General features: G+C 41.6%; 1 protein-coding gene across 1 annotated transcript in view; it reads right to left on the bottom strand.

Moving 5' to 3' along the window:
* SLAMF1 (signaling lymphocytic activation molecule family member 1) overlaps nt 1–14456 on the bottom strand; it is a 40189-nt gene that overhangs the window by 24483 nt on the left and 1250 nt on the right. The window contains exons 2-3 of the mRNA XM_052637897.1: nt 6650–6988; nt 4443–4727 (exon numbers count right to left, since the gene is read on the bottom strand). Coding sequence (XP_052493857.1) covers nt 4443–4727; nt 6650–6988 — 624 coding nt within the window. The remainder of the gene's footprint in view (nt 1–4442; nt 4728–6649; nt 6989–14456) is intronic.

The following is a 14456-nucleotide window of genomic DNA, read 5'->3' as shown; positions in this document are numbered from 1 at the left end:
AAATTCTGAGAGAGATGGGAATACCAGACCACTTGACCTGCCTCTTGAGAAATCTGTATGCAGGTCAGGAAGCAACAGTTAGAACTGGACATGGAACAACAGACTGGTTCCAAATAGGAAAAGGAGTACGTCAAGGCTGTATATTGTCACCCTGCTTATTTAACTTCTATGCAGAGTACATCATGAGAAACGCTGGACTGGAAGAAACACAAGCTGGAATCAAGATTGCCAGGAGAAATATCAAAACCTCAGATATGCAGATAACACCACCGTTATGGCAGAAAGTGAAGAGGAACTCAAAAGCCTCTTGATGAAAGTGAAAGAGGAGAGCGAAAAAGTTGGCTTAAAGCTCAACATTCAGAAAACGAAGATCATGGCATCTGGTCCCATCACTTCATGGGAAATAGATGGGGAAACAGTGGAAACAGTGTCAGACTTAATTTTTTTGGCTCCAAAATCACTGCAGATGGTGACTGCAGCCATGAAATGAAAAGACACTTACTCCTTGGAAGGAAAGTTATGACCAACCTAGACAGCATACTAAAAAGCAGAGACATTACTTTGTCAACAAAGGTCCATCTAGTCAAGGCTATGGTTTTTCCAGTAGTCATGTATGGATGTGAGAGTTGGACTGTGAAGAAGGCTGAGTGCCGAAGAATTGATGCTTTTGAAGTGTGGTGTTGGAGAAGACGCTTGAGAGTCCCTTGGACTGCAAGGAGATCCAACCAGTCCATTCTGAAGGAGATCAGCCCTGGGATTTCTTTGGAAGGAATGATGCTAAAGCTGAAACTCCATTACTTTGGCCACCTCATGCGAAGAGTTGACATTGGAAAAGACTTTGATGTTGGGAGGGATTGGGGGCAGGAGGAGAAGGGGATGATAGAGGATGAGATGGCTGGATGGCGTCACTGACTCGATAGACATGAATCTGAGTGAACTCCAGGAGTTGGCGATGGACAGGGAGGCCTGGTGTGCTGCGATTCATGGGGTCGCAAAGAGTCAGACACGACTGAGCGACTGAACTGAACTGACATTTAAAGTAGTTATTGACATATATGTCCCTATTGCTATTTTCTTAATTATTTGAAGTTGATTTTGTAGATCTTTTCCCTTCCCTTATATTTCTTGACTATATAAGACCCTTTAACATTTGTTGTAAAGCTGGTTTGGTGGTACTGAATTCTCTTAACTTTTGCTTGTCTGAAAAGCTTTTTATTTCTTCATTAAATTTGAATAAGATCCTTGCTGGGTACAGCAAACTTGGTTGTAGATTTTTCCCTTTCAGGACTTTAAATATATCCTGCCATTCCCTTCTGGCCTGCAGAGTTTCTGCTGAAAGATCAGCTGTTAAGTGTATGGAGTTTCCCTTGTATGTTACCTGTTGCTTATCCCTCGCTGCTTTTAATATTTTTTGTTTGTGTTTAGTCTTTGTTAGTTTGATTAGTATGTGTCTTGGTGTGTTTCTCCTTGGGTTTATCCTATATGGGACTCTTTGTGCCTCTTGGACTTAGTTTCTGCTGAAAGATCAGCTGTTAAGTGTATGGAGTTTCCCTTGTATGTTACCTGTTGCTTATCCCTCGCTGCTTTTAATATTTTTTGTTTGTGTTTAGTCTTTGTTAGTTTGATTAGTATGTGTCTTGGTGTGTTTCTCCTTGGGTTTATCCTATATGGGACTCTTTGTGCCTCTTGGACTTGATTGACTATTTCCTTTTCCATATTGGGGAAATTTTCAACTATAATCTCTTCAAAAATTTTCCCATACCCTTTCTTTTTCTCTTCTTCTTCTGGGAGCCCCCGTAATTAGAATGTTGGTGCATGTGATATTGTCCCAGAGGTCTCTGAGACTGTCCTCAGTTCTTTTCATTCTTTTTACTTTATTCTGCTCTTCAGAAGTTATTTCCACCACTTAATCTTCCAGCACACTGATTGATTCTTCTGCTTCAGACATTCTGCTATTGATTTCTTCTAGAGTATTTTTAATTTCAGTAATTGTGTTATTTGTCTTTGCAGGTTTATTCTATAATTCTTCTAGGTCTTTGTGAATTGATTCTTGCATTTTCTCCATTTTGTTTTCAAGGTTTTTGATCTACTTTACTATCATTATTCTGAATTCTTTTTCAGGTAGTTTGTCTATTTCCTCTTCATTTATTTAGACTTCTGTGTTTCTAGTTTGTCCCTTCATTTGTGTAGTATTTCTCTGCCTTTTCATTATTTTCCTTTAACTTACTGTGTTTGAGGTTTCCTTTTCCCAGGCTTCAAGTAAAGTTGATTTTTTTCCTTGAAGAAGGTTGAATTCCTTCTTCCTTTTGATTTCTGCTCTCCTAAGCTTGGTCCAGTGGTTTGTGTAAGCTTCATATTGGGTGAGATTTGTGCTGAGTTTTTGTTTGTTTTTCCTCTGATGGGCAAGGCTGAGTGAGCAGTAATCTTGTTTGCTGATGATTGGGTTTGTATTTTTGTTTTGTTTGTTCTTTAGATAAGGTGTCCTGCACAGGGTGCTACTGGTGGTTGTGTGATGCCGGGTCTTGCATTCAAGTGGTTTCTTTTTGTGAGTTCTCACTATTTGATACCCCCTAGGGTTAGTTCTCTGGTCTAGGGTCTTGGAGACAGTGCTCCCACTCCAAAGGCTCAGGGTTTGATCTCTGCTATATATCGGGCTTGGTCTGTGACACTTGAGATCCAATAGTAATCCAAACAGAAAATGATGCTCCTCGTAGTAGTGTTTTCAAAGGTTAGTTCTGACTGCTTGTAGAGAACAGACTGCAGGGGGCCAAGGGTGGCAGCAGGGAGACCAGGAAGAAGGCTATTGTAGAAACCCAGGTGAAAGAGGACAGTAGCTGGAATCAGGGTGGTAGCTCTGTGATGGTGCACTTTGGTAATCCCCTCAGCGTGGGTGCAGTGTCTGTGGGGACTCTGAGTGGGGTTGCAGGTGCAGGCACCTGAGATCAGGGTCAGGCAGGGATGAAGGGTCTGTGATCCCCTAGAGTTTACATTCTGTAAACTCTACACTCATGAAAGACTGCTTTCTTGATCCCACCAGCACATTCTGAATAGCTCTGGGCAGGGAGATAGGTTTGAACTGGGGGAGAACCTCTGAATGTGGTTCATGTGCAAGGTAGGCAAGCGGCCAGATACCTCAGGTGAGTGGACAGGTGGCCAAAAAACTCTGCCATGAGTGGCTGGGGGAGGTAACATGCAGTGGGTGAGGCTCACCCAGCAGCTCTTAGATGCAGAAGGCAGGTGGATTTCCCCAGAAGTCTATCTGGAATACCTCAGGGGAGTTGCTGACTGAATATGCTATGCTGAAGGGCATGACCTGGCTGGATTCCCCTGTCCCTAGATCCTTGGTTATTTAGAAAATCCTTCCAAATATACATCAAGTCTACTGTGGGCAAGAGTCTCCTTAGAATGATTCCTGTTTACCCTCAGTGGATGCAGAAGGAAGAATGTTGGGGCACAGGTAATGACTGGCAGGGCCAGCACACTGGTTCTTCTGCCCCTGAACCTACCTGAGGCACAGACACAAGATCTTAGTGAAAAGGCTCAGTCATTTGTTTCCAATCTCAAGTGGTGAGATGGGCTTACTTAATTAGCCCTTCCTTCCTTTTTGATAACAAAATAATGATGCTTTATCTCTCCAGAGAAAGATTAGTCAGAAGATCTAGGTTTAGGTTCTTACTATCATTTATAAGCTGAAAAAACTTAAGAAGGGTTCTTACAGGCTATGAGCTTCAAGTTCCTAATCTGTAATAAAATGAGAATGAGGACAACACTTATCTGATAAGGCCATTGTGAGGAACAAAAAGAGATCATACAGTTGAAATGCTTTGTCAACAATAAAGCGCTATATGACTTACCACTTTCCCAAGAGGTCTTAGTCAGAGATCTGACTCCCTTGACCCTCTGACCTGCTGTGGGAGTCACAGTCCATTTCATAAAATGTTTCCCTTTGTTACATCTTGCTTTTCATTATTGAGCACATGTTTCATGTATTATCTGAACAGCAGACGTTGTATGTTATATCTATTCCCAATTTCCTACAGCACAGGTGACTGATAAATACTTATTGATGGTGTAGAACCGTCCCGCTGTTAGTGGAGCATGAATTGGAAGTCAGGACCTGCCCCCAACACTCCCTTACCCCACCTGCCTTGTAGGTTGGCACAAAGGCAGGAGGGGAGGGGAGGGTTCACCCAGGGCTCTGCGTCTAGTTCCATCATTTCTCACTAGTTTTCTCAACTATGAATGGAGCGTAACAACACCTTGCTCATTATGAAGAGTAGCCACTCACTGAATGCACATGGGAGGATTTTACAAACCATAGAGAAAATATAAAGTGTTGTTCCTAAGGTGAAGGCTATGGCTATGGAAGCAGAGCATTGGTTCAGGTGGGGACTGAGTCCATGTCATTAATGTGGCCTAACAGCGGCCTCTCAGACACTTACCTGGGGGCCTGGAGCTGCATCTGGACCAAGGGATGAAGGTCTGAGAGCTGTTGCTGATGGGGTTGCTCGCAATGCAGATGTAGACGTTGTTGGCATGCTGAGGGCCAAGAGTGAGATACAGGAGGTGGGAGCTATTGGTGGGACTCAGCAGGGGGGTGCCTGCTTCCTCACTCCAGTTGTAAGTCACGTGGTCCCCTTTCTCCACCACGCAGGCCAGCATGAGACTGCAGTTCCCATCTTCCTGGGTGGAGTTCAACACCTTAATTTGCGGAGTGGAGACCTGCTCTGTCAAGAGGGGGAGGAAGGGAGCCATCACTGAAATGAATCCTCTGGAATGGTGATTTAACCTTTTTGTTAGAAAAAAATGCAACCTAACAGCATCTTTCCCTCCCTATGGATCTGCTGTGTAATATATTTCTAGTAGGAACCTACTACTTCACACCTTCCCTCCCCTTACTACTCCTCTAGACTCCTTTCCAGGACCAGGAATAAAACAGAGAAGAGAAATACTGTCTTTTAGTTCCCTGCCACCAAGACTGTTAGGGCTCCTCTTGCATTCCTCTTGTGCTCTCCTGTATTCCATCTGGGGAGTTGGCTCTCAGCTAATTCTCCCATGGGTTTGAATGTCCTTGGCTAAAGTATTACCTTCTAAATCTAAAAGAATGACTTTTCAGTGGTGGGATTTCATCTGTACTCTGTGTGTGTGTGTGTGTGTAGAGCAAGTGCTTTAGGATGTCTGAACTTGGGATAGCCACAGGCCTCACCAAACTTTTTCACTCTAATGATGTAAAATTGGCAAGGTAAAAGGGAAAGTCCTTTTTATTTAGTAACTACTACAGGACAGGCAGAATACTAGGATTTCACACTCATCATGTTCTTTAATCTTTTCAACAACTTTCTCAACAATTATTATCCTAGTTCTAATTATTCTCATTTTATAGATGAGGAAACTGAGTCCCAGTGAGGTAAGAGTGTCTTACATAATGACACTCAATTTCTAACAGCCAAGCTGAGATCTGAACGTATGTCTGTCTGATTCCAAAATCCACCCTCTTTTTTTGACTTGAGAGAATACCATGGTTGCAGAAAACATATTTTCTAAGGTGAGAATTTGATCATAAAATGTGATAAGATGTGACAAAGACAGTGAACCATTCTAGAAAACCTATGGGTAACCTTTGTGCTTATGGCAGCCTTGCCCTGGGAACACTGCTGGAATGATCAGAACACCCTGATACCTGGTGAAGGGCTGTGGGAATTCTGCAGACATTGAAAGGAAAGATACCAAGGGAAGGCCAGGGAGGGAATTGCTATCTTGTGGTATCTGAGAATTTTAAAGAAATGTTGTGTGTATGGGGCTTCCTGACCCATCTTCAGAGATAAGAAAACCACTATGAAGAAGCAGGACACCACACATGGCTGCCAGGATCCCTGGGAATTCAAAGGAGCTTTGGGACTGAAGAGACAAACTCTGGGCACATTCAAGAGGGGCTGGCAGTTAAAGAGGCTCAAAAAAAAAAAAAAAAGAAAAAAAACCCACTGGCCTTGGATTCAGATGGACCTAGGTTTTAGTTTAAGTTCTGCAACTAGGCGATTTTTTTAAATAACCAGGGCCTTTGTTTAACTGAGAAAACTATGCTTCTTCCACCAGGTAGATGCAATCCTCTGCCAGGATGCAGGGCTTGGTGAGTGGTGTGTGGGCTGAGTTTCAGCTCTCCTTCTCCCAGGACCCCTAGTGTAGTGAACCACCTACGCAGATTTGAGTAGGCATGTGCAAACCACTTATCTCTTGATTTCAGTGTCCTCGCCTATGAAAGAGAGGTTTTGCTTGATCAGTGGTATTCAAACTTTAAAAAATCAGAAGAAAAACCCACTTTTTTCAAACAAAATCTTATTTGTAATTTGAGACTCTTGGGGCTCCAGGCCCTCTAGCATACAGACAGCTGGGCTCCTTTCCTTTAGAAAATGGGGGTAAAGGTAACTACTGCTAATCAGCTATTACTAATGTGCAATTTGGACCAAAAAAAAAAAAAAAAAAAGATTTGTGAACCTCTAAAACTTTTCCCTGAAACCCTGTTTAACCCTAGACTGAAGATGTCTTTCAAGTTGCTTCCGATTCTGAACACCCTTTGCTTCTGAGAGAAGCTTGAATTCTTAGGCAAGGCACTACGGCATTCCTTGTGGGCCAAGGAAGCCACGGTCATTACCATAGAGCTTCAGCTGCAGGCTAAAGTGCTGGACTGAAACATTTTCCTCCAAGCTTATAAAGTACCAGCCTTCATCCTCCTTCCTGCTCTTCAGGATCCGCAGGCTCAGGTTTTCCAGATGAAACTCATAGCCATCCTCCAGAGGTGGAGAGCCACCTTTCCGCAGATCTAGGGACACTATTTTCTTCTTGACAGTGTCTTTGGGTGATTCTGCCATTGTGACAAGGATGTGGATGCTCTTATTCATGCTCCTACTTATCTCCTCAGATGCCAGGGGCAACAGCACGCTGCTTCCCAGCTGCCCACGAATCATCTTTGTGGAACTGGTCAAGCCCTCACCTGTGGAAAGAAGGAGAGGGAAGTATCTTATCATAGAAGCCTTTGAGACTTAAGTCCGTGCATCAGGAAAAACAGACTGGAGCATCTCTCTCTTCCTCTTGGCCAACCCCTGGGGTTGCCAGATCCTTAGTAGTTTATAAGGACTGTCATAAGGATCTCACTGCATTCTCAGTATTTAAAAAATCCCAATGGAAGTCTTGTGATAGAGCTGTATAGACTAACTAGAATTCTTGGTCTTTATGATCTAGGAGGGAATTCTATCAACTCAGATTTACAGTTAAGGCACCTAAGGCATAGAGAAGTTAAATGACATGCCTAAAGTTATGTAACTAGTTACCAGATTAATTCCTCAGCCAGACTTCTCACCACCACTGGATACAGTAAGTCCCCTACATATGAACATTCAAGTTGCAAACGTTCATAGATGTGAACATGCCCTTATATGCCAACTGTTTACCGTATTGTGCTATTGTACTTTTCAAGGTACTATCCTGTAAGATTAAAAATGTTTTCTTTTAATTTAATTTAATTTTATTTTTAACACCCAAAACTTTTGTATTGGAGTATAGCCAGTTAACAATGTTGTCATAGTGTCAGGTGAACAGTGAAGGGACTCAGCCACCCATATACACGTATTCATTCTCCCTCAAACGCCCCTACCACCCAGGCTGGCACATAACATCAAGCAGAGTTCCATGTGCTATACAATAGGTACTTTGTTGGTTATCCATTTTAAATATAGCGGTGTATACATGATCTTCTCAAAATGCTTTTTATGTGTTTGTTTTTAAAGTATTATTTGTGTGAAAAATATCATCAACCTAGTACAGTCCAGTACTATATAGCCAATTGTATTAGTTGAGTACCTAGGCTAACTAGGTACAACAAATAGGATTTATGAGCAAATTGGACTTATGAGCTCCCTCTCGGAATGTAACTCATTCACACATAGGGGACTTAACCCGTTCATACATATGGGACTTACTCATAAATAGTATGAAGGAAGGAGAGTAACTGAAACTAATTCTGAGCTTGTGAGCCCAAGAGACCAAGGTTACAGAAGCATCATTTCAGATGAGAAGGAAAGAGAAAAGTCTAAGGGATGTGGAGTCAAGGAGGAGGCGAGCCTGTGGAATCTTATCTCTCCAAAAAGCCATTGAGATATTTATTAATGTTGAGGGAGAGAAATTATTTTATTTCTCTTTTTCAAAAGTGCCAAGCCAAAAAAAAAAAAAAAAAAAACCAAAAAACAAAAAAAAACACCCAAACCTTTCAAACCCACTGTAAGTGATCCTACTGCTGACTTTTTAACACCTCCTCTCTCCTCAAACCCACAACCTCAGTTGATGAAACTGCCTCTCATTTCACTGAAAAAGGAAAAGAACAAAAGAGAGCTTCCATTTGTTCCTGCTACCAAGTCAACCCACATACTTGGATGGATGGTAAGGCTAGCCTCTTCCTTCGTGGAGCACTCACCCACTTCAAGGCGTTGCTCCTGCAACTTCTGCCACCCCTTGCACCATCAATTTTGTTATTGTTATGGTACACTGTGGGTCATTTCTATTAAAACCCGACATACCAACATGTAATTTCCCTTATCTTAAAAACCCTGATCCCAGGTCCATCCCCAGCCAATTTCCCATTTCTCTGTTTTCCTTTATCCTAAAGTTCTTTAATGTGTATTTATCCCTTCTGCTCCCATCTCTTGACTTATTTTTTCCTTGTACTCACTCCAGATAAGCCTTCTTCTTTACCCCTCACTGGAACCATTCTTGTCAAAGTCACTGTATACCCCATGATACTAAGTCAATTCTCCATCTTCATCTTGCTTTCTCAAGAGTGCTGAGAAAGTTCACATCCCCCCATTGAAACACTGACTTCATTTGGCCCAGGGAACAATGCACTCTCTTGGTTTTCTTCCTATTTCATTGGCTGCCCTTTCTCAGTCTCCTTGACTAAAACCTTCTGCTCTTAAAGACCTCTAAAATTGGAGCATTTCAGGGATCAGTACTCAGACTTCTTCTCTTTCCCATCCACACTTATCTATTAATAGTTGCATAGTTTGACAGGTTTCTGGAATGCTTCCAGAGATGTATCTCCCATCCAAATCTTTCACTGTACTCCAAACTGCCTACACCAATTGGTATTAGTGTTTGGAGGTCTAAAGGGCATCTTAGACTTAGCAAATGAACTCTTGATTCTGTAGCCTCTTCTGCAAACAACATTACAATTCCCAGGCCAAAACACTGGAATCACCCTTGACTCCTTTCTTCCTTTCATATTCCATATTCAGTCTATCAGCAAATCCTATTGGCTCTGCCTTCACAATATATCCAGCATCTGAGAACTTCTAACCCTTTTCATTTCTACCACCGTCATCACAGGCCTGGCTCTTCTTTTGTCTTCCAACAAATCTTCCTGCATCTGTACAATGGACAGAGAAACCTGTTAAAGCTATGCCAGATTTTGTCTCTCTTCAAAGAGAAACAAAATCCATAGTCCTTGTTATGGCTTCAGAGAATCTGAATAATCCAGCCCCTTGGACCTCTCTGACTCCCTCTTCTGTCTACTCTTCGCTCACTACACTATGGCCACACCAGCTCCAGCTGGTCCCTAACTCATCCAGAGCATTCTCATCTCATAGCTTTTGTATTTATTGTTCTTTCTCTTTCTGGAAATCTCTTCCCTTATGTATTTAAAGAGCTCATACTCTCATTTTCTTTTAGATTTCTGCTCAAAAAAGTCATCTTTTCTGAAAAACCTGCTCTGATGATTCTATGTATATCCTATCCTTTCTTGCTGCACTTATCACTGTCTGATGTTATACTGTATATTTGGTCATTTTTATTTTTGTCTCCTGCCCACTAGAATGCCAACTTCTCAAGGGAAGAAGTTCATGTTGGTCATTGCTTTTTCCTTAGGACCTACAGCAGTGGTTGGCATGTAATAGGTTTTAAATAAATATCTGTTCAATTTATGAATGCTGAAAGCCATGTTACCTGACTAAAATCTCTCTTATTTAGCTTTGACCCATATGTGGCTTAACTTCATAACTGAACTTAATCATAAGCTAATGTTCATAAAAGAAGGAGCCCATGACTCAGAGAGAGCACAGATTGTTCTAGTTGATAAGAAAGTCAAAAGAGTACAATAAAACTGTCTGCTTAAATAATGCAGACACCTAGAGAAGGCACAATTAACTTGTGGTTAAGATGGGTTGTTGGAAATTTGGGCAAACAGATTCAGATGTTCTTGATAGCAAAATGCTTTGATATCCTGCAAAGGGCCCTGCTGATATCAGACTAGAGATTTAAAGGCTGGGAAAAAGAAAATTCAGATTTGAATGATTGGCTCTTGTACATTTTTTTTCCTATGCTATGTGACTTGTGGGATCTTATTTCCCCAACCAGGGATTAAACCCCGGCCCCCAGCAGTGAAAGCACTGAGTTGTAACCACTGGATTGCTAGGGAATTCCTGGCACATAACTATTAAGGAATGGTGGAAAGACAATCAGCATTTGTTCTTTTGCATATTGCTATTAAATCAACTCTTGAAACAGAGTGCCTAATTAAACAGTTGCTTAATTTATTAGACAGGAATGCTATTCTTGGTGCTGGTATTTTATTTTTACAAAGACATGTTAGAGAACATGTTGAAATTCCTTCTAGTTGCACGTATGGATGCCTGGCTGTCCAGATAATGTGGTACATATAATACCCAAGAATCCTGTATGAGAGAGAGCAAAAAGAGACACAGATGTAAAGAACAGTCTTTTGGACTCTGTGGGGGAGGGAAAGGGTAGGATGATTTGGGAGAATGGCATTGAAACATGTATAATATCATATATGAAACGAATCGCCAGTCCAGGTTCGATGCATGATATAGGATGCTTGAGGCTGGTGCACTGGGATGACCCAGAGGGATGGTACGGGGAGGGAGGAGGGAGGGGGGTTCAGGATGGGGAACATGTGTATGTATACCCGTGGTGGATTCATGTTGATGTATGGCAAACCAATACAATATTGTAAAGTAATTAGCCTCCAATCAAAATAAATAAATTTATATTAAAAATTTTTTTAATAAAAAGCAAAAAAAAAAAAAAAAAAGAATCCTGAACCTAGACTTCTACCAATAAAGGGATGGCAGAAAACTAGAACCATCCATGCAAGTAGAAATGTCACATGGTATACAGGCCCCCTAAATTGAATATAGAAGTCATATAGGTAAGCATATGTACATTTTTTCTGGGAGCATAGCCATGAATGTCACTTCTCAAAGGTGTCTGGGCTTCAAATCAAGGTTGAGAATTCCCATCACACTGTTTATTTTTTTAGATCAATTTTGATATGGAGAAGAAAAAAATGCAAATGATACCCATTTATAGACCATAAGCCTCCACCCTCCGTTGTGTCGTGTGTGTCCTTTCCACCCACCCAATCCAACAGACTCTTTACATCATGGTTGTTTTTGGGATTTAGAAATGGAAGGGAGCCAGGAGAAGAGGAGACAGAGGATGGGGCAAGAAGTAGCCAAAAAAGGAAAAAAAAATTTTTTTAATTTTTTTTATAGAAAAGAAGAGGTTAAGAGGGAAGGAAAGGGCAGATGAGAATGACAGGATGAGTGGTTTAAGCAGACTTGGTCATGGGGAATGGAATCAAAACTTCATTAAGAACAGACCCTCACACACCACAACCCACATAAGAATGATGATGTAACAACTGAGTGTGTGAGTGGCCGGGTCTGTAGGGGGTGTGTGACCTCACTGACACCTGAGCAAGAGTGGAAAAACAAGTGGGGACTTTAAAGTGGTTCATAAAACCCTTCAAGTAGAGTACCAGCTCCTGAAACATCCTACTGCCTGATGACTGTTTTCCAGTGGGTTTGTGATTCAGTCAGACCCTGTTTATTAAGAGTCTGGAGGAAACATTGGTAGCTGTTAACACCAACTCACTTTCCTTCCAGGGCAATTCTACTTAGAAAGTAGAGTGATTCACGTGAGCCCATGGATATTTTCCTGAAATTAGTAGCATTTAGCCAACCCTTTCATAAGATGGGACTCTACCTAATGATAACCATTTTTGGTGGGGGGCAGCCCTGACACTGGGCATCTTGCTATAGCATTTCTTTCAGGGAGGACTCAGAGCCCTCATAGTTCTTATAGGAAATCTGGGCTCACAAAGAAAAGATAATGTATCTAAGTCTCCTTTGTAAATTGAAGTCCTACCAGGTGTCCTTCTAGTCCCATTCCTTGATGCTGCTGGGTCTTTCTTAGAATATTTGTGCTTACCGTTCCCCAGCCTGAAAGTTGGCCACTGCCTTTTATTTGCCTGGCTATCTCCTTCTGTCCTTCAGGCCTCTATGTTTAGCCCTTGGCTGAGATACGGCTTCTCTGCCATGAGCTTCAGTGCACTCTGGGTCCCTCCTTTCATATCACCCATCACACTTTTAACTCTCGTTCAATGCTTTTTATCCTTATGCAATTACAAGCTTCTAAGAGTAGGGTCTGTGTCTGTTTTGTTTACCACTATAACAGGGAGACAAATCTCTCTTCAATACCTTTTTATACTGTTGAAGTTTTATAGACCTACGTAGGATACTCCTCCACAAACAACTAGTTAACAAAAAATTAAAAAAAAAAAACAAACTACATGATGAAAGATGTTTCTATCTACTTTCCAAATCCTGAATCAAATACTTCCATATGCCTTCTACTTCCTTCTCTGATTTATCCAACTTCTCTCACCTTTTGTGAATTCCTACATTTAACTTCAATTCAATTAGAATCAACTCATATGGTTCAATTATAGACAGCACAGTCTAATTTTTACCATGGGACCTGAATACAAATTTTAGGATTCTCCTCCCTAAACATAAGCTTATCCAGTTTCATTCCTTGAGCCTCTGGAGTCCAGCTGTGTGATTAAGGAGAAATTACTAACTACTCTGTGCCTGTTTTTATAAAATCATAATGTAGCAATACCAATTTAAATGAATAATACACATAAAGCACTTACAATAGTGTTTGGTATATAGCAAGAAAATTCTGTACGTACTATTATTAATCATTCAACAAACATTTGTAGAAGGGCTCTCGTGTGCCAGATTCTGTGCCAAGTTCTGGGCAGAGGCTGTGGTTGTTCATTTTACCCCACATGTCACCTAGTGCCAGGCATACCATGTGTTCTAATAGATAGTTGCTGAATGAGAGTGTCCAAAGTCAATCTATGGATAAAACCAAATAGCCCTGAAGTTCTGATTTCCAGTCTAACACTGGAGATAGTGAAGTCAGTGGCATTATGTCACAATATTAAACCTTTTGAGAAATAAAAGTGCCTAGATCTAAATATTGGGGTAGAATGGGACAGTGAATACACAAGATTGGGCAAAGTCTAGAACCACTCCCCAACTCGCCCCTCTCTTCTCCTCTTATGTGTGTGAAGGAAGTGAGGAGGACCTGAATGGAGGAATAAAAAATCCTACTGGGGTAGATTCATCAGCTGTAACAGCTGCACCACTCTGGTGGGAGAGATTGATAATGGGAGAGGCTATGTGTATGTGAGGGCCATGGGAAATCTCTGTACTTTTCAATTATTTTGCTGTGAACCCAAAACTGCTCTGAAAAAGAGAAGCCTATTAAAAAATGTATCACTGAGGGAAATGGAGATTTCAGTTCATTGGGGGAAGAGACATGTGGACTTTTTGACTTTTACAGTTTTGACTGGGAATTGGAAGGTGAGCTGAGTAGAGATGGGAAGGGGAGTGGGTACTAATTTTACAAGAAGTGGGCTTCTTGGTCGGGTAAATCTGTCATGGTTGACCTGTCCCATTTGCAAAGCATTTCCGTCTGGGCTTCATTGGGGTTTCACAAGAGAGTGCATGTTTAAAAATAAAAACAGTATAAAATTTTTGTACATATTTCAGAGAAGATAATCGTAAGAAAGATGAACACTGCTGATTGGATAGACACGCCTTTAAAGGGCTGGGCTGTTTCTTACTAACCAGTGACCTCCGAAGCTTTGCCTGCAGCTGCTGTCAACAGATCCTGAGATGCCAGGGCCAGGCTGACCAGATGGCAAGTCAGCACAGGGATAGAAAAGTTCAGCTCACTGTTCAAGCTCGTCACTCCTGATAGTCACCAGAAAGTATTCCAAAAATGGTGGAATCATGAATGAGGTGCCCCCAGGAAGGTTTGACTCTTCCTGAAGTGAAGTGTTAGTCTCTCAGTCATGTCTAACTCTTTGCGAACCCGTGGACTGTAGCCCGCCAGGCTCCACTGTCCATGGAATTCTCCAGGCGAGAATACTAGAGTGTGTTGCCATTTTCTTCTCCAGGACATCTTCCTGACCCAGGGATCGAAGCTGGGTCTCCTGCATTGCAGGCAGGTTCTTTACCATCTAAGCCATCTCCTCATTATGGCTTAAAGTAGTTCCATATAGCTTTCTGAACCCTGAGTTCAATTACTGCTCT

This window comes from Budorcas taxicolor, chromosome 3, assembly GCF_023091745.1.
Source record: "Budorcas taxicolor isolate Tak-1 chromosome 3, Takin1.1, whole genome shotgun sequence".
Classification (NCBI taxonomy): Eukaryota; Metazoa; Chordata; class Mammalia; order Artiodactyla; family Bovidae; genus Budorcas; species Budorcas taxicolor.
Note: the sequence above shows the minus strand (reverse complement) of the source record. Positions and strands in the feature narration are given on the sequence as shown.